The 18,729-nt window shown below is 43.9% G+C and overlaps 2 protein-coding genes across 3 annotated transcripts; both read right to left on the bottom strand.

The window, feature by feature from the left end:
• Positions 1-226: 226 nt before the first annotated feature.
• mmp15a (matrix metallopeptidase 15a) lies at positions 227-15,051 on the bottom strand. 2 transcript variants are annotated; one of them, XM_053886231.1, is made up of 10 exons: positions 14,658-15,051; positions 11,834-11,982; positions 11,608-11,727; positions 11,230-11,537; positions 10,524-10,685; positions 6,882-7,258; positions 6,607-6,745; positions 4,944-5,094; positions 4,293-4,408; positions 227-2,969 (listed from the first exon to the last, which is right to left on the bottom strand). In XM_053886231.1, the coding sequence occupies exons 1-10, from the start codon at positions 14,811-14,813 to the stop codon at positions 2,527-2,529; spliced, it is 2,121 nt and encodes a 706-aa protein (XP_053742206.1). In that variant the 5' UTR covers positions 14,814-15,051; the 3' UTR covers positions 227-2,526. The 2 variants fall into 2 exon arrangements, with proteins under 2 accessions (XP_053742206.1, XP_053742207.1); XM_053886232.1 differs by lacking the exon at positions 227-2,969 and adding an exon at positions 3,032-3,297.
• Positions 15,052-15,368: 317 nt separating this feature from the next.
• Positions 15,369-18,527, bottom strand: zpd (zona pellucida glycoprotein d). The gene is made up of 10 exons (XM_053886233.1): positions 18,401-18,527; positions 18,275-18,323; positions 18,098-18,205; positions 17,290-17,498; positions 17,063-17,220; positions 16,284-16,398; positions 16,090-16,217; positions 15,841-16,024; positions 15,580-15,685; positions 15,369-15,517 (listed from the first exon to the last, which is right to left on the bottom strand). Exons 1-10 carry the CDS (start codon positions 18,434-18,436, stop codon positions 15,396-15,398), a joined length of 1,215 nt encoding a protein of 404 aa, XP_053742208.1. The 5' UTR covers positions 18,437-18,527; the 3' UTR covers positions 15,369-15,395.
• Between the last annotated feature and the right edge of the window lie 202 nt (positions 18,528-18,729).

Here is an 18,729-nt window from a genome sequence, read left to right as displayed (position 1 = left end):
TAGCAACAGAGATGATTTATGACCTGTAGAGACAGAGTTTATTGTTCTAGTACTAAATCTAAAATGGACTGACTAACAGAAGGGATAAAGTGCTCATGTACTATGAGGGATATTAAACTCATATATTAACAGGAGTCATTTCAGATGCACTGTCTCCCTCTTGTGGCAGAACTAACAACATGCAGACTGTTGGAAAATGAAATAAAAAACAAGTGACCTGCTTGACACCTGTGAATTTTAATGGCACTGAGTACACAGGCTCTACATGCCTGCATGCATCAACATTCATCTAGAACAAAACCAAATGTACAAAACTACACTTTTTAGGACCAATTTAAACAGGCATTAACACTTTCGCCACTTTGAAATACAAAAAAAAAGGCACATTGTAAAGTTGATGAAGTGAAGTTAAAGGTTCTTCAGGTCCCAGAAATAATATGTCACACCCTGCTGATCTGAAGGATGATCATCTAAAACACTTGACAAAAGTGGGGTGAACCATGATAGAATGACAGACGTTGGGCAGATAGAAGACAGAAGAAGACAGCAAGGGTGAGGGAGTCATAGCACGCTTGTATCAACAAACGAAAAATGGCAATCAGGGCGGGAGGAGTGGACTCGGACCGATCTAGGTCAGGAGGCACAACGCCAGCATTGCTCCTCCACAATTCCTCAACTCGCTCCACCTCTTCTTCACCAGTGATCCCCTCCTCCTTCGCTTCAAAACTCCACCCATTTCTTGATTTCCCTCATCTCATTCTCTCCCATTTCCTCCTCTGTTAACTCTCCACCACATTTTCCATCCTCCCTCCCCTGCTCTCCTCTTCTGGCCTGACACCACTAAATCAGCAACATGTGGTCCTAATGGGAACCAGACCTTCAGCCTGCAGCCCTCTCTTTGCTATACTTCATTAAAGCCCACCATTTAGCGTGAGCTTGAACAAACAGAGAAACAAATAAAAGTCGTGTCAGAAGAGTTTTGTTTGTAGAATACCACAATTCTCCATTCTTCAAGTTAAAAGCCTGGTTATAGTTCCTTCCTTGGACTTCCAGTCCAGCTTGCCCCCAGTTGCCTTTTTGACATGCATTTCTTCTTCATTTCTTCTTTCTTCCACTCTCAACAAGTTGCTGGTTGTTGCTTATTTGGTCAGCTCAGATCTTGATCTTGAATGCCGCACTGAAGACAGCAAGTATGAAATTGATAAGCAAAAAAAGCGATAGAAACTCAACGCGACATTGAAATCTGTTTGGATAAACTGACTTGGCGCAACACATAATGAATACTTGGGATCTAAAACTTTCAGTTTCGGAGCATTTGGGAACTGGAAGAGCACAAACTCCACTTTTTTTATACCCTTCTCTTCACGCAGCACAAGGATGGGTGAAACACCAGCTCATGTTGTCGACTTGAACTTGATCTGTGCACGCAGAGGACAAAACAGGAAGTGGTTCTCGGTCAAGGTCTAATTTGACAGGAAAAGCTCCTGGAAGCAGAATGGAAGTGTCTTTGACGTGAGTTAGCAGGGAGATCGATCGAAATGGCTAAATGAGTATCAGGAATTTGAGCTCGCCTCTTTGAATGCGCACTCGGGTCACTCAAGCTGTTGATGCTGTTTAACTTCCACAACACAACAACGGCACAAAAAGTGAACCTGTGAAAGAACCCAGACCTTCACTTCAGAAGCAACATGAAGCAACCACACTTCCCATTCTTATTAATAAAGTATGGTCACATAGCAAGGTTAAAGATAACAGTACGGAGCACACTGGTTGCATAGCGACAGGTATGAAACCTTCAGACTTCAGGATAGTAAAAAAGACACTTGCAAAACTCTCATGTGAAAAATAGAAATACTAGTCATGCTGGAGCTCCTGATGAGGGCCAGCTTCTGTCTAACCAACTCCAGCATCAGGCTGTGAGAGAGACCATCCAGCTGCTACAATGTGCTGATGATACCAGGAGACGGATTTCAGATTAACAAATTTGGATTTGAACTTTGCAGCAGACTTGCTGCTTCTCAGTGGTCGTCTCTCCGTGCGTCCACAGGCCAAGCAGTCGCAGACAGTGTGTCTTGATGTGCCATTATTTGGGTCTGTGGTTTCCCTCCACGTCTGTGTCTGAATGCTTGCTATCATGTGACGCCTGCGCACGTGTGAGACATAATGGGCTCAGTGGGAGATGAGTGGACATTCCTGCACCGGTCAGACAGTCTGCATCTTGACAAGCAGAGATTCCTGCTTACAGAGACATTTCTGAATGAACTCTCACAAACACAGGGCAGCACAGTAAATGAGCAAACTATCACCAATGTATGAAAGATGTTCCTCATAGTTAGAAATCCTGCAACGATGAAGCAGACTCGAAGGCACAGGGGCGAGTGGGAAAAGCCGCTTGGCTCCAACAGCTCTGACCACTGCATTATTTCACATCTGCCAATAAAGGTTTTCAGCTCGGGACTCGTGACTCCTTGTCAGCTTGCTGAGCTTCAAATTCTCCTGGTAATGTATTTCTGTCCTGTTAATGACTCACACCCAGTCTTGCAGGGAGCGCTTGCAGTGCACCAGAGCTCTGGGCGTCTCCTTGTTCTGCAGAGTCCTGAGGATGGCGTAGATGAGGACCAGGATGCCCAGGATCAGCACCAGAGGGACAGTCACCATGACCAGGGTCATGATTTTGGATTCACTGTTGGCCACCGTCACAACCACATTCACATCCTTCTCGTCTTCATCCTCTTCATTATGGTTGGACTTCCCATCTCCCGCTTTGTCAGGACTGGACCCGTCCTTGCCTCGGTCCGTCGGCTGGACTGGTTTCTCTTTCACCTCGACGTCCACATCAGGTGGCGGGTCTGGGACGCCCGTGCAGCCCATGAAATCCTTCAGGATGGAGCGAGGGTAGCCTGTATCTGCAGCGGTTTTTCGGTTGTCAAACCTCCAGTAATTTGCTCCTTTGTAGAAGTAAGTGAAGGCTGTGGGAGTGGGAATCGAGCGTCAATAAAGCAAACATCTTCTTTTATTCCGCATTTACAACCTTCAGATTTGGTTCATGTCAAGAGAACAGAGAAAAGACAGAGTCTCTGCTGCTCTAACAACGCTGTGTAAACAAAACATATGACAGAAATGTCTCTTTAGGGAACACGTTGGCATGTTTCCCTCATCACGCTTCGGCAGCTTTCCCACATTTGTCCACTAAACTGACAGACCAGCAGGAATCTGTCTTCACCAAAACACGTGTGAGTGCCCTCCCTCACTGTGCTGCGCAGCTTCACTCCAGCTGCTGCTCCAAAGCTCCAATATCTATCTCAGATATAGAGAAATGGAAAGTTTAGAAAATTTACAAGGCTGCAGTTTATCATTATTGTTGCACACACTTGTTTACTTTGCAGTATAAGCGTATGTAAACATAAGCTTAAGTGTTACACTCAATACCAGTGCACACTTTATAATACTCCACTACAAAGAATAGTATTACAGCAATAGACAATGGTCACCCAGTACTGTGTAGCACTATGATAGTGTATGAAAGGAAAAGCTAAAATGTGAATAGAAAATCAACACACAATATGAACCAATAGATGGAACTTTAAAGGATTCCGACTCAAACTGAACAGACCAGGGGTCACCAGTGTGATGCACGAGGGCAGCAGGTATCCCGCTGAGACGAGACCAGCAGCCCACAGGCCTTTGAAAAAATATTTCTTTCAGAAGTGTATACTAAACTGATGGTAGCCCTTCGGGTCACACAGTGCCCTTTGAGTAGCTCGTAGTTGCATAAAGGTTGGTGACCCCCTGTGTCATGTTGATTCACCATTTTAGCATTTAATAATTAATAATTTTAGCATTTAATACACTCAAAAATGGAATCCATGTCATTTTTACGCATTTAAAACCAGACACCAGGTACATTTCAGGGCGTACAAGCAAGCTGGGGGAATAGTTAGGATCCACATTCTGAGCTGCTTCACCACAAATCGCACTTGAAAAGACGAGCCAACCCTCAAACCAGAGCTCTCATTCCTCCCCTCAGATTGCACTTCTCGCTCCTGCTGTGACCCAACTCTACTATCTGCTTTTAACTTTCCCAACATTCTATCCTGTAAGCCAGCCATGTAAAAGTTGAGGCATTGAGTCATTAAGTGTTGTTAATGTTAACTTGTAAAAGCTTATGATGCACTGCTTTCTGTATCTACTCTGGTTTTGGGTTCGGTCACGCTGGTGGAGACTTTCTCTTTATCCACCATCACAAGCAGGAGTCATCTGACATGTCACATTAAAATACAGTCGCCACTCACCTCCGTCGTCACTCAGGAAGGCTCCTTTCGGCGATGGAGGGATCTTGCCCCATCTGCTGATCGGTTTGGGTGACTCAGAGTCGGTTCTTCTGGTCTGCTCATTGAACCTCCAGTATCTTCACAAACAAATTTTAGTCATGTCATTCACAGTAAACCACTGATCTGAAACTAATGCAAAACCACAGACTTTTAATGGGGGGCTGGGCAATACCCAACATTTTAATGGTAAATGGAAGGTTAAAATATGAGTAAACATTACTGTACAATGACACAATATTAGAAGAAAAATACTATTTTGGCCACAGATGTATTTCTTAGAACACAAAAAGAATAACAAGTGCAATATCAAAATTTAAAAAAATGGAAAACATTAGGGAACAAATGGAAAAACCCAGTAAAGTCATGCTGAATATATAATATAATTAAATATATAAAGTTTGTTAACAGCCAAAATAAATATGCAGTTCAGATGTGAATTTGTCTTTTTAAGGGGCACTAAAGTAAAGGGTAAAAATTTGATTCCAGAAATGGCAAAAAATAACCTTAATTTTATTCTTAATGAAAATGAAAAAAATGGAACAAATGTGTGTTTGAGTCCTAGGCAGGAGGTGTCAAAATGGCCTCCTCATGGCCATGGGTGTCGGTAAGTACCTGTCTCCAGAGAAGAAATACGTGTGTCCGTTGGGCTCCCACCAGATTGCTGTGTCAATGCTGTTGGCTGGGATTCCGTGTCCGTATTCATGTAGGGGCTGTGGGTATCCTGGTAACACGTCTGCCTCTCTGAACACCCAGTACCTGTCGTCTATGATGGAACCACAGTCAGGTTTCAGATGGTAGAGTTCACAACTGGGCCACAGCTATTGTCAAAGAGGATGATACGTTCTCAAATACGGGTGGTTTGCATGGAAGCTATTTTGGTCGTCTGATATTTAAATATATTTGGGAGTAGCTGACAGAAATGAACAACTCATTGTCATAACTATTTCAAATCAGTCCCCCCAAAAAAAGGTGAGAATGAGTTGGACCTGATGGAGAAAACGTGGCACTAAAATGAACACACACGCCATGTCACTGGGTTTCTAGAACCCTAATGTAAAACAGAAAGGACAAGCTGCAGGAGCGCTGGCTGGCTCAGGGTTAGTTTTCCGACTTTGCTACAACACATGGATATTTCCGTTCATGAGGCCAGAGCTCTGCTCAGCTGCATTACAATCCTGGTCGACCTGTTGCATCACACATCTTGTCTAGCTGTTGATGCTTCAGAAAAGTTCTATTTAAATACATTTTTATTGATAATGTGGCATTTAGAAGACATTTCTGCCTTATTTTCAGTCCCTTTTGTCATAAGAGATTGATTTTAAAAGCAACAGCCAAGTATTTTTTAGACTGTTGAATATACTCCACTTGTTAATTTATCATGAACTTTTGATGAATTTCTTGAAATCAAAAGTTGTAACTGTGATATTTTTTATGTACTTTGCATCAAAGCAGAGTCAACTTGCGAATTAATCTCTGGAATTGATAAAATCTTCCTTCACGTTACATTTAGAACAAATAAAAAAGTGTAATAAATTTGCGATTAATCGCAAGTTAACTGGTCTGTGTGATTAAACAAGATTAAGACCTTAAATGCATTTACAGTTCTAGTTATAGCCGTGCATGTGCATCACGTACATTAACAAACAAATAGACTCAAATTTGTATAATATCATGGTAAATATAATGTTCATCTAAAGAAAGAAAAACAAAATCATAGTTCCATTAAACAAAGGAATAGAAGAGGAAAATATTGACAACCTTCCTATGAAAGAGGTAAAAACATGTGATCTGATACTTTGGAAATCCTGAAAATGTAAACACTTTGGGTCCTCACTGGGGTAACGGTCTGCAGCTGCTCACACTTTGGATCAGAGCAGAGTAGTCTGACGCAACCCCGCCGCTCTCTCCAGGTCTTTTGGGGCTGAGCTGGCCTGGAGTCACAGTGGGTTAGCAGCAGATGTCATGCTACAGTGGAGGGAGGCCAACTCAGCTCCACTCACAGACCTGAAGCAGCCACCCAAAGTCCTGAGTGTTTATAACTTCGTAGCTGCATTGAATGAATTATGAGCGTCTTGTAAATCAAACTGGCGTGTAAAACGCTGAGTAAGATCCCTTTCCTCTCTCTTTGGCCAATTCAAATCAAACACAGATTTCATTTTACAAGGCAAACGTTTAAATCTCCCCCTACATGCTCTCGTGTCGTCAAAAGCGGCGACTCAGCATGAAAACATGTTGTTGCCAGTGGCTTTATTGGCCATTAACAGCTGGAACGTACCTTTAAAGAAGACAAACTTGCCGTCGTGGCGCTCGTAGGCGGCGTCGATGTCGCTGGGCAGCCCGTGCCAGAAGACACTGATCGGCATTGGATAGTTGTCCAGGACACGGTTTCTCCGCACTCGCCAAAACCAGCGACCCTGCAGAGGAAAAAAAAAAAAGGAATGACAAAATGTTTATTTAAACAAGATTGAAATTACATAAGACAAGTGACAATTAATTAAATAGCATGAACATACTGGAGGAGGGACAAAATAAATGAAATTTAATTCCTACCTTGAAAACAAACATTTCCCCTCGCAGTAGGGTCACAGTGTCAAAGTCTCCGTCACAGATATTTGGGGGGATGTTGTCGGGCTGTTTAGGCGGCCTAGGTGGCGCTGGTGGCCGAGGCGGAGGAGGTGGGACATCCTCTCTGATGGGTGGGGTGACAGTTTCAGGGTCGGGGGGAGGGTTGGTGGGCGACGCAGGAGGTGCGGTTGGAATAGGTCGCGACTCTGGGAAATCTGGCGGGTGATTTGGAGGTTCAGGCTGGGAAACGGTGGGGGAGGACGTGGTGACTTCTTCTTCAGGGGAAGGTGAAGTGGGAGACAATGGAGCCTCATCACCGGAGGAAGGAGAAGTGGGAGGAGCCTCAGTGATGAGAGGGGGACCTGGATAAGAATCCAAAACGGAAAGAGTGACACATAAATCAGACTCTGTATCCTCTCCTCCTCACACAAAGACTTTCCATTTTAGCTTGAAGATCATGAAGTGGACTGTGACAGTGTTGCTCGGCCGGTTGCTAGGAGACGAAAACACGTTATGTAACGACTTCAGACAGCTGATGGGCTTCAGTAATACCAAGTTACAGCCAGCCAGAGATGGTGCTATGAATAGATCCAGACCTTTAAATTGAGCATCAGTGAGGTCAGACGAATCACCTGCAGACAGACCTAAACCTGAAAACTCAACACCTTAGCTTAAGCTTACATTAATGAGTTTATTAGATGATCCATTATTCTTGGTCCAACATGCCTACAGTCACTCCACTACAGGCCAGTTGACTTGGTCTCCCTGATTTTGTCTCCAAACGTGCTTTTGCTGCTGTCCTGTCAAGTCACTCCCAATGAAAACCCTAGTATCTTCATCTCTGCCACTTCCTGTCTCTTTATCTCTGAACCCTGGGTAAGTAATTCAATTCCCCAAGGTTCCACGTTATTTACAGTTGTGAGGGGCTGCCAAACCAAAAGAAGCCTGGCGGTGAACACAAAGTGCCTTAAAATGGTGGAAAAACTAAAAACCTTCACTTACATTAAATACTGAGGACAACGATAACAATAATTAGCACAATGAATAAATTTTCATTCTGTTCCATGTGTTGGACACTACTGTCTCTCTTGAAACTTATTCATGGAGTTTGTCTCCAACATCATTATTTGTTAATGTTTAAATACAATAGTTAACTAAGTGTAGAGATGAGAAATTCACATCTCTGGTAGAAGCTGCTGGTGTCTGACAGACTGCTCTGCCAGTTTTTTGGGGTGTTAAATTGAGTCGTCTGTCTGTTGTATCTCATGTGTCTTAACAGTTGACTTTAACTATGGACCAGTCTGGACACATTTCCTGGATGCTATTGAAGAAATATTAGAAATAGTGTGGATAAATGATAATATAGTCATATTCTATTCTCGAAATCATTATACAAATTGTCAGTCCTTAGTCTTGTGTGATGAAAAACCTTTTCACAACTCTCTTCCCTAAATGGTTGTTTTCCATTGCCTTATTGAAAATTTGGCTAATACGTTGATGCTTTAGAATTTTTTTGATGGTCCCTAACTGACGCCGTGTTAGAATATCCAACACAATATCCAACCATTTTCACCACAGTGTTTTGGCAAGGCACCAGTGCAGCAGGAGACCCCCATGACACAGATCGTAGTAGTGTAACCTACTCTGCTATTACCACTGACTTTCACTCTAGCTGCAACTCTTCTGTCCCAGATCACAGCTGTCATCTCCACCCACTTCACCCTCCCTGCACTCTTTTCTTCGCCTCCGTTTATTTCTCATCATAGATTAATGGGAATTGTGCATTTATTACACAATATTAATATTATTCATTGTTTGTGCTACTAATAAAGAAGCTATTCACGGGAATGCTGAATGAAGAAGTGTGGCTGAGTCTGTGTGACAATTTGAAGTTGCAGGTGGACTACAATGGAGGGAGTGAGCCACACTGGCGGAACAAGCATTGTAACTCATTAGAGGGTGCAAGGTCAGACGGAGGAGGCTGGAAAGTACCATCTTCTCCAGAGCTGATCCTGATAAGAGCCACCTGGGTCCGGAACGGGGGTGCATGCCTTGTGATCGTTGCCATGGTTACGAGGGAACCTGGACTGGCTGAGGACCAGTCAGACAAGGACGGAGCTCATGTAGAGAAACTTTTGTGTATAAAGGATCAAGACCTCAGATAGTTTTTTGTCGCCCTACCGGACTACTGCTAAGGCTAAGTCAGGTGTAGTTGCTGACCCAGAATTCTGCTTTTGTATTAGACTCCTCTGTCAGGGAATACATTTCTTGGATATAACTTGACGAACACGTGGAGGTACACGGGAGGTGTATTTCCATAGAGACAACTATTCAACCTGATATGAAGTTTAAGTGAGTGAAGGCATGTAGTGAATCTAGTTAATAATAGAATTCAAGATGAGATGGAAATCTTTTTAATTTTAACACTTCTCTACTCTGCATGATGTTACTGTAACTGGAAATAAGTGGAAGAATAATAGTGTTATCTCCACCAGAGCCTGAGCGCTTCCTCCACATCTGCAGACTTCTTGTGCCAAAAACGCTCCCTGGCTTCCTGCTCAGATCTCTCCATGTCCAGCGTCGTCAGCTTCATGAATTTAGCCTTAAGACCTTGGTCTCTAATCGCAAACCTTATCTTTCATCTTGCCAAATCACAGGCTAAATTGCTTACTTAAAGAGACAGTCCTGTGATTAAAGAAGATATAGGCAGTCACATTGAGATTGAAAAGAATCATGAGACTTATTCTATATGTAGTTAGCTGACGACGTTTGAGTTTTGAATGTAGAAAGGTGTTGATCCTTCATGCAACAGCTGATCCTGAACTATATGTAGCTATACATAAGCCATACACTTGTTTTAAACACACACACACACAGGTTTGTGTTTCTTTGTTTGCTTTTCCCAGAATCTCACTCTAAACCAAAACATCCAAAACAAAGAGCTAACTTCAACCAGGACCTAATTATAATGACCTAAATGAGTATGGATCCTTAATTTGAAACGAAACCTTGTGGGAACTGGCAAAAACGTGCCCATAAACCAAAATGACCTCACAAGTGTAGCTAAACCAGGTACACACACAGACAGCCAGAAGTTGGGCATGCCAGTATAATGTCATGCATTCTGAGAGTGAATGGGTGACATTGTTATGGGGCAGATGGTTTCTGTGTGTTGCACTGGGAGTGTGTTACGTGTCACCGAACACACTCGTCTGATCTTCCTCCATCAGAAAACAGGAAGCAAAAACTTGAAAATGTACCCAGCATCAAGTCAAAACATCTTTAGACATAAGGAAACAACACTGCAGCATCATCAGAGAGCATATTAATCTTGAAATTGATGCTGAAGTCTTATCTTCATGGAAAATGTGAGGCCCAATCTGGTATGTCATTTTGATATTAACTATACATCTACAACAAAAACAAGCAAAAGGAACAGTCGCATGAAGATTTTAGACATTAGTGGTTGGTGAATTGGGATGTATGGTATTCAAGTAGATACCAGAAAAAAGTTGAAATACTTCAGAAATATCTGAAATACTTTTACAATTGACTTGAGAATGGTTGCAATGGTGAGTGAATGCAAGATGAGCAGTGATGTGCGACGTGAGTGTGTGTTCCGCTCACCATATAGATACTGTATTCCTCTGATGTCGTCCTCATGCAGAGTGAAGTTGTGAGTGGGAATCCACTGGTAGAATGGAGCCATGATGGCGCTGGGGTTGTCCGAGTGCTCCAGGCCCAGAGCGTGACCGAGCTCATGAACAGCAACCAGGAAAAGATCAATACCTGGGGGAACACACCCATGTTGCTGATGTCCTTGGGAAGCTCTAAACACTCAGAGGTGCATTCCCAGATCCCATCCCTCCTTTGCTCAACATGTTGGAGGGGATCACAACATCCTGCAGTATTTACCTGTCACAGACTGTATGTTTAGACATCATGTTTGAAGTTTCCAAAGACGCTTACATAGGTTATTAGAAAGCACAGAGCAGACTGTTTAAAGGAGGACAGGAAATCAAAGAGGACTTGTGAAGCATATTATCTACCTTCCAGAGCCAACACTGAGACCTTAATACTTTAACCACACACCGTTTTAGATTACTGTAATGCACCTCTTTCAGGTCGCCCAAAATCTTTCATCCCACCTACAACTTTTTCTCCCTGAGGAAGTCCTGAAGTAGAGCACTTATTACCCTGGACTGGCTCACAATTTTACCAGGGATTTATTTTAAGAATCTGTTTTTAGCTGACTTTTATCTTCCTGTCCGAACAAAACTGTAAAGTGAGGCAAAGTTTTCATATCAGTGCCGAGGTCCACGGACCCACTCACCTTGTGGGTTTTCATTGTCCAGTGTCCAGGGCTCATCCGCATCGAAATGTGTATCGCCCCCGATTCCAGGCCCAGGATAGAAGGCGTGTGCAAGTGACCCCCCCTCGCCATCAAACAGGGACATGTCGCCATGGAAACCAGAGGCAAACAGCAGCAGGATATCAGCCGCCTTGCTGTTGTTGCTGTGCTCGGCGGGCAGCTGTTGGAAGGTGAGCGGCGTGACCCGTCTCCACACATCAAACGCTCGATGGAGAGCATCAGCCGTACGCTCCTCTCCCAGCGAGGGAGGGGTGCGCTGGGTCAGGAGACTAAACCAAGACAACTTTGTTAACACGTAACTGATTTGCCTTTAGTAGCACTGTTGTAGAAGCGGCGCACCTGTAGGTGATGTGGTCCTTGTCCCACTGCTGTCCTGTTAGAGTGTAACGTCTCTTCCTGGCGCCTTCTTCAGCGTCAGCTCTTCTATCAGGGAGGCCACAGCGAGGTCGACGCATGGCCCTTCACAACACAAAGTAGAATATTCATGCCCAAAAAAAAGCTTGTTCCGGCTGATCGCTGTATTATAACCGGAAATCCCACGACAGCACATCAGTGTGGCGCTTACGCAACAGTGGACGGGTCCATCTCTCCTGTCACCCTCAGGCCGTAGAATCGCTGCATGTCACTGATGGCTTTGGACAGAATCTGAGCCGACTGCATGGTGGACATTTGTCTGCTGGCCTGGGAAAGGTAGCCGAACTGACGCAGCCATGCCTGGAGGAACAACAACATCAGATCACTTTCATTACGTTCTTCTCACTCGTGGCCCGTGGAAGAGTCGGAGGAGTTAAAAGGAGGAAGAGATAGAACCCAGATGTTGTCCATTAACATTACAGCATTCCTGCGCTTTCATTCCTGCACCACCTCTGCCAGGACAAGCTGCAGAGAAGACGACTTCTCCGAAAGTCAAAGCACAAGTAAGTGAGGTCTGGCGTCACGCTTTGTGACACGTCTCCAGGGATGAGTGCTTGGATTGAACATGTGTACTTCAGGTTAAAGTCCTGTCCAAAACAAAACCACAGGCCCTCCACAGCTGGAGCCCAAGCCTTTGATGTCCCACCCAAAATAACACACGCACAAAGGAGGACGTCAAATGGAATGTCAAAAAAAGGTTCTCAAAAGAGATTAGGAATAAAAACCTGGAGTTACAACCACTCCGGTGCCATTTTCATTTTCTGTATGTGTGTTAATCATTTTTTAACAATCTAGGACCATTTCTTCTGACATCCACATAAGACACCTTCAAAAATATTTTCGAATCAAAGACATAAATCCCCAAATCACTTCATTTACCACCCTGCAACACATGATGCATTCCATATGAGACACAATGCGCACATTTATAACAATATTTTTTATGTTTTAATGTCATAAAATGTATTAATTATATGTTTGGTATTTAGATAAAAATTTTAATAATCTTTTCCTTACCATCCCAATACAATAAAACAAAAAAACAAAATGTCGCGGGGGCCGGTTATTGTTACTGCTATTAAACAGTGAAGCTAACAATCATAAGATTCATCCTAAAATTTCCTTTGTTACAGTTAGAAAATGGCAATTTTGGTGCATTTTGGGGTGGTAAAGATCAAATGAATCACATTCAAATCTGCATGATGTTATTAGTTGTGAGGTCACGTAAGGAAACTGGGTCTTTGCTAACGCCAGAACCTGTGACCGTCTAGGGATTGTATGTAAAACTGGTGGTCAGATATAAATCGTGACTAGATGTTTGGCTAAAACTTTAGGAATTTTGATCAAATTAATTGGTGCTAGTTCTACGTAGGGCTTTTTTGGACAGATTTATATTGCCATTGAAACATGCATTATGTAATTGACAACTTGAGCGAACACTGATTCTTTTCAACCAGCTCAGTGAAAGATACTTTTTGACACATTTTGACACTTTCAAGCGCTCACAGAATGGACCAGACACAAAAGACGAGTTAATATTTGTTTTTGGCATCACATCTAAAGCTGTTCTGGACACTTCAACAATTATATACAAAAGAATATAAACCTAAGACTCATTGACTCATCTCCAGAACACTTCCCTCATCTGACTAATGGGCTTTGTTGACTGTTTTTTTTTTTTAGCTGTTAGCTAAGGGTATATCTTGGCCTCCAACATCTTGTTCTTGTTGGAGAAATCCTGCAAATGAAAATCAGCTGAAGGATGAAGTTTAACGTTGATTAAGTTTGATACCTGGGCACTAAATTATATTTTCTAAATGTGTGTTTTGATTACTCTGCGTGTAAAACAAACGTTTGAGAAATAGAATATGAAAAACTGCAGAACTTGAGGGTGTGAAAAGTGGTGACAAGCTGCCGTAACTCGTATGACTGAACAAGTGGCTGCATGTCACACTGAAGTCAAGTGTATTCCAGTCTGCTGCTGACTCCTGACCACTGCCACAAGCACACTTTGCTGGCGACTCAAGGCCAGCAACGTGTGCATCTGTGTCAAGCTGTTAATCAGACTCAAAAACCGGGAACCTTTTTCCATTCCAGATGGAGAATTTGACTTGAGAGCCAATAAGATTTTCTCTTTCCCCATTTCCCTGAACAGGGAAACAAACACAAAGGGAAGGAATAGCACTCCGAAAGCTTCAGGTTCGACCAGCTGCTGGCGATAAATCCTCACACACGTGTCACCATGTAACACCTACTGTCTGGGCTGTGACATCTGGACTCAGCAATATTGATGTTGACTCAACCACATGGATGTGATAGGAGAGGAGAATACAAGACCTCGGTGCAGTCCGGTGATGGATGGCAAAAAGGGGTGACAACAGTTGCATTTAATTTCATATTTGAAAAAAATGCTGCTCAAAGAGTTGGTGGGTTTACAAAGATACATATATAATCCAGATCAAATCTAATGAACCCTCCCGCTTATAGATACAAGGAGTCAAAGAAGAAGAAGCAAAACTCTGTGCTTATTAATGGTATTTTCCTTTCCTCTCATTGGGAAAGTTCCAAACTCCCAAAGGGAAAATTCACAAACAGCAAGATGAGGTTTGCATACATCGCATGCATGAATCTTAAGCTATGTATTATGAAGAGAAGACTGAATAAATATTATGCCCACCGACTTGTCGCCGTTTGACACAGTTTAATGCGTGTTATTAATAAAACTGAATATCATTACCTGAAATATGAATCGTTACAAAAACCGTTTTCATTGGAATTGATATGACGTCCATAAGTTGCTGTGCTATCAAGAGAAAAGTAACATTTAACTTGACGTTTAAGATTTGTTGCCATTTTTAATTTGAGCTTCTTAATGCAAAATTAACTTAGGAATTAACACGTAACACCCAACATGTATGTCGATATGAACTATGAAAGAATAGACGGAGAACAAAAGCTGACAAGTTCGTGCTTACCTCCGCATTGAACCCTTCCTCCTGCGGTGGCATCTCTTCCACCGTGCTGCTGCTGCAGCGGATCACACAAAACAAAGATGTCATGACGAGGAGGACGCTGCTTGCCCAAACAGTTCGGGACGCCACCTTCCTCGCTATCATCTTGTGCGATGCCATGTTTTCCGAGGTCCGAGTATTATGAACTGTAACGCGACGAGCAAGCGAGAGCTCAGTCCGAGTCTCGTCCACAAGTGCGCGGCCCAGAATTCACAGCAAACTTTTAAGAGTCCCGTCCCGGCTTGTTCCGGGTAGAACGCCTCATGGCCCGGTTCGCCTGCCCGCAGGTTTGACTTCGCAGAGTCCACACAATGGCTGAGGACCACCGCTGCAAATGTGTGGGACCAACAGTCCGGCTCGGTCCAGCCCGGCCAATCACAGCAGCCAGTCAAGTTTCTCATGTTCAGCACGAGTCTGACCAAAGTTCCGGTTGTGTTAATAAAACAAACTTCCGGTCGAAAAATTAACTGGTACCTACAATACATTTTCAAAATAAGAATAGGAGATAATCCACTACAAATACTGGCCATCTCAGATTAAACATTCTACGGCCTTAATCTCGATCGACAGTACGTGAAGTGCTCTGTTGTGTCTCAACATGGAAAGCCATTTGCAACACTTCAACTTGAAGACAACAGAAGAGGAAGACAACTTTTGTTGGTATTTTAATTAAAGGTGCAATTAACAGCGTAAGCGTGGTGGTCAGTAGTGAGTGGGCAGATTGAGCCTCCTGGTGCCGGCCTTGATTACAACGATGAAGAGAACGAGGAAGAAGCCCACAGTCCAGACAGTGGTGACAGACACCACTACCGTGGTCAGGACGCCTGGAATAAAGCACACAAACACTTAACAACACTTAGGTCAAAGTGGGGAGCTCAAACCTTACCGGACTTGAGTTGCTCCTTCATCTCAATTTTGATGGGTCCATATGACAGGAGACCCTGAGCTGGATTTGGTCTCACCGCTTCTCTCTTGCTGATGGTGTGACAGACCTGCAGAACACAGAGTGGAAGTCAGGTCATTTAAGGGGAAAACAACGAGCAGGTGATCACACAAAGACATTCATTCAAATTGGATTCATGTGCTTGAACTGCTCTTCCCAGTTCTGACTCTGAAAGATTTCGGACCATGCGGAACACGATCTCACCGGTGTGCAGGCCAGGAGGTCGTCTGGCTCACAGAGCTGCACGGTGCAATGCAAATACAGCTCATGAGGTTCGGTCGTGAAACGGAACATCTCAAAACTGTAGCGGACGGAGGAACTTTGTCCGTTCAAGCCAGACTGATCCACGGTCACATTGAGGAAGGACACTGTAGGATCATTCACACATCTGGACAAGCAGAAAAGATTGAGAAATTCACTGCTGGCGTGGAGTTGAAAAAGGCAAGGTTTTACCCGTTGAGAAGCAGACTGTGATAGGATCCCTCTGTGGCGTTGGGCTCAGGGGTCTGTGTGGCCCAGCACTCATTGACACGCAGCAGGAAGAAGTCAGCAGGCTCCGTCACCGTCAGCTCCACATACACCTGCCCACAGTGGGAAACCAAGGTCGACCCTCCCGCTACCTCGGCTCAACATCTAGCCTGACGCACCTTGTCTCGGAGCTCAATCGTGGGGGCACTGGTGAAGGCTAAGGAGTAGGTCTCATCAGTGAAGAGCATCATCTGAATGGTGGCGTCAAGGTCATCTACCCGCATCACCGTCTCACTGGAGGGGACGGAAGGAAAAAAACCACTGAGCAGGCCCTTCTTTTGACTCAATGTAAAGACTCAAAGCTGGTCGAAAGATTAAAAAAAAAGTAAAAACATTAGTTTAACTTGAAGAAAGTGAATGTGTTCACGTCAGCCAGGGATTCAGGGGCTCCCCCACACAGAAACCCCCAACTTTACACGACCTCACCCAGCCTTTTGTGGCTCTTATGGACTCACTTTTTCACTCTGGGAAAAACCCCAAACCTACTTAAAATGAGTGGACTTGATGACTGGGCATCGGCCTCCATGTTGTTGCCATGAAAACACAGATCCATGGCAACTTGGTTTTCAGCGTCGAGGGGAACGACAGCCATACAATGCCCTTTATACCTTCTAAAAATGCACGGTGAAAGCAGATAGACAACCTGGATGCAAAAACACAGTCACATTGGCCTCTGGTACAGACTCTTTTCTGTGGTCACTACATTTAATAGAACCCCGGAGACACATGACATCATGAACAAGAGCTTTTTAACAACCAGAAAAGTTTCCTAAAGAAACTAGAAACTGAGTCGTCACTTCATCATCTCAGTAGCTCCACAGGCGAAACACAAGATGAGGCTTTGCGTCCATTTCAGCTCAAGAATAAAGACCTTCAGTTCAGGGGGTCTGCCACTTGCCTGGAAAATGGGACGACCGGGAAAGGCAGACTGACCCTCCGGATGTAGGGGTAGACGCAGGTAAACTCCAGCTTGATGATGGGATCTCTGATGATATTCCCAAACACCTGAGGGTCTGACAGGAGGCTCAGGGAGTAAGAGATGTGGGTGAAGTTTTTCTGTCAACACAAAAAATAAAAAACATGTCACACGAGGAAGCATTTGTGTGGTTCTGAAACACAGCATACTTCCAGCGGCTTCCCTCCACAGGGCAGATACTGATCTTTGGTGATCTTGGCAACGTAGAAGGTCAAGTCATCGATGACTTCCTTGTGGGCGCGACACGATATGTTGGGCAGGTGTAAAGAGTCAGCTGGAACTTTGTGATACTTGAAGAAATCCTCCACTGCCCTCACGGAGATGTAGTCCTTCGTGCACGCAATAGTCATGTGCGCGTCTGTTCAAGCAAACCAAGCCGACATTTGAGCATCAATAAAACAATTCTGAAGCAGAACATTAAGTTCTGGTGTATATACGCGTTGAACTAAAGGTACAAACGAGTGGAAGATACATGTGATTCATCGTAGCATTGAGGACACCTACTGGTGATATAGCAGACTACAACAAACAGGCACGTCCTTTTGCCCCCTAACGCTTGTCGTTGTTTCACAGTCTACAGTCCACGCCAACTAGTCGGGGTAGTTGAGTTTAGGGGAATTATATGTACACACTTTATGTGTTATGAGCAGACATGACATTAAAATATTTACCATTAAACGGCAGGCAGATTAATTTGCAAATCAAAATAAAACTCTAAAGTGGATTGATGTGATTTGCACGCTTTTCAGCGTTTAAAACAAATGTTAAGTTAGATTAAAAAAAATGTCCCCATTTTATTTTTGATAGACACGACTCTTGTCATTGAGTGATGGGCACACATGGACTGGGATATATATATAGTGTTTTAACATACCGCAGCACACTAAATACTATTCCAGTTATTTTAATTTATTTAAAATTGTATGCGTCTTCATGTAAAAGAACAGCGTGAGCCACCTTTATCGCAGAGATCGCCGTAGAATCCAACCGCACATTTGCAGCTTCGTTCATCTTTGGACAGAAGACACCTGGAGGGGTCGGTGCACGCCTCCACCCTGCAGGCTCCTGGACAAACACGCGTTCACGTGAACGCCACCACCTGCACCTGGTCTTCTGATCGTTTTCAAAACTCACCGTCGACGCAGTGCTTGGTGAAGAGCAGCAGCAGGACCACCGCGCTGAGCTGCGCGAACAACCCGACTCATAAGTGGGATTTTCCTTTCGATCGCAGTGATGCGCAGAAACGCAAACGCCACTTACCGTCATGTCTTTAAAGATCTGTGCCGTTCTGCTCATCTTAAAATGCAATAACAAAAGTTTGAAGTCAAAAGTTTTAACCTCGCATGGACAGGTTCTCCTCACCTACTGGTGACTAATCAATTTCACCTGTCGGCTGAACTCTGACCTCTTTAAAGCCCACCGGGCCGCCGCCGACGTCGGTGTTTCCGCCAACGTTCGTTTTTAAATGTGCTCATAAAGGATCATGAAATGAGACCCGAACCAAAAAAAAAAATCTTGTGGAAACGAAAATCGCTGAAGACTTCCATTCCGCAAGAAACGCTCTGCTTCACATCATTTGCTCGCCATTA

The sequence above is a fragment of the Synchiropus splendidus genome, chromosome 14 (assembly GCF_027744825.2).
Source record: "Synchiropus splendidus isolate RoL2022-P1 chromosome 14, RoL_Sspl_1.0, whole genome shotgun sequence".
Lineage (NCBI taxonomy): Eukaryota > Metazoa > Chordata > Actinopteri > Syngnathiformes > Callionymidae > Synchiropus > Synchiropus splendidus.
This window is presented reverse-complemented; position numbering and strand designations above follow the sequence as displayed.

Coding starts and splice junctions, on each gene's coding strand:
- mmp15a (XM_053886231.1), bottom strand. CDS start 14,813: ATGGCATCGCACAAGATGATAGCGAGGAAGGTGGCGTCCCGAACTGTT. Junction 7,259..10,523: donor AGGAATACAGTATCTATATG/GTGAGCGGAACA, acceptor ATTCTTATCCAG/GTCCCCCTCTCATCACTGAG. Junction 2,970..4,292: donor CTTCCTGAGTGACGACGGAG/GTGAGTGGCGAC, acceptor CCACTCCCACAG/CCTTCACTTACTTCTACAAA.
- zpd (XM_053886233.1), bottom strand. CDS start 18,436: ATGAGCAGAACGGCACAGATCTTTAAAGACATGACG. Junction 15,686..15,840: donor ACCTCCTGGCCTGCACACCG/GTGAGATCGTGT, acceptor TGTGTTCTGCAG/GTCTGTCACACCATCAGCAA. Junction 15,518..15,579: donor GAAGGAGCAACTCAAGTCCG/GTAAGGTTTGAG, acceptor GCTTTATTCCAG/GCGTCCTGACCACGGTAGTG.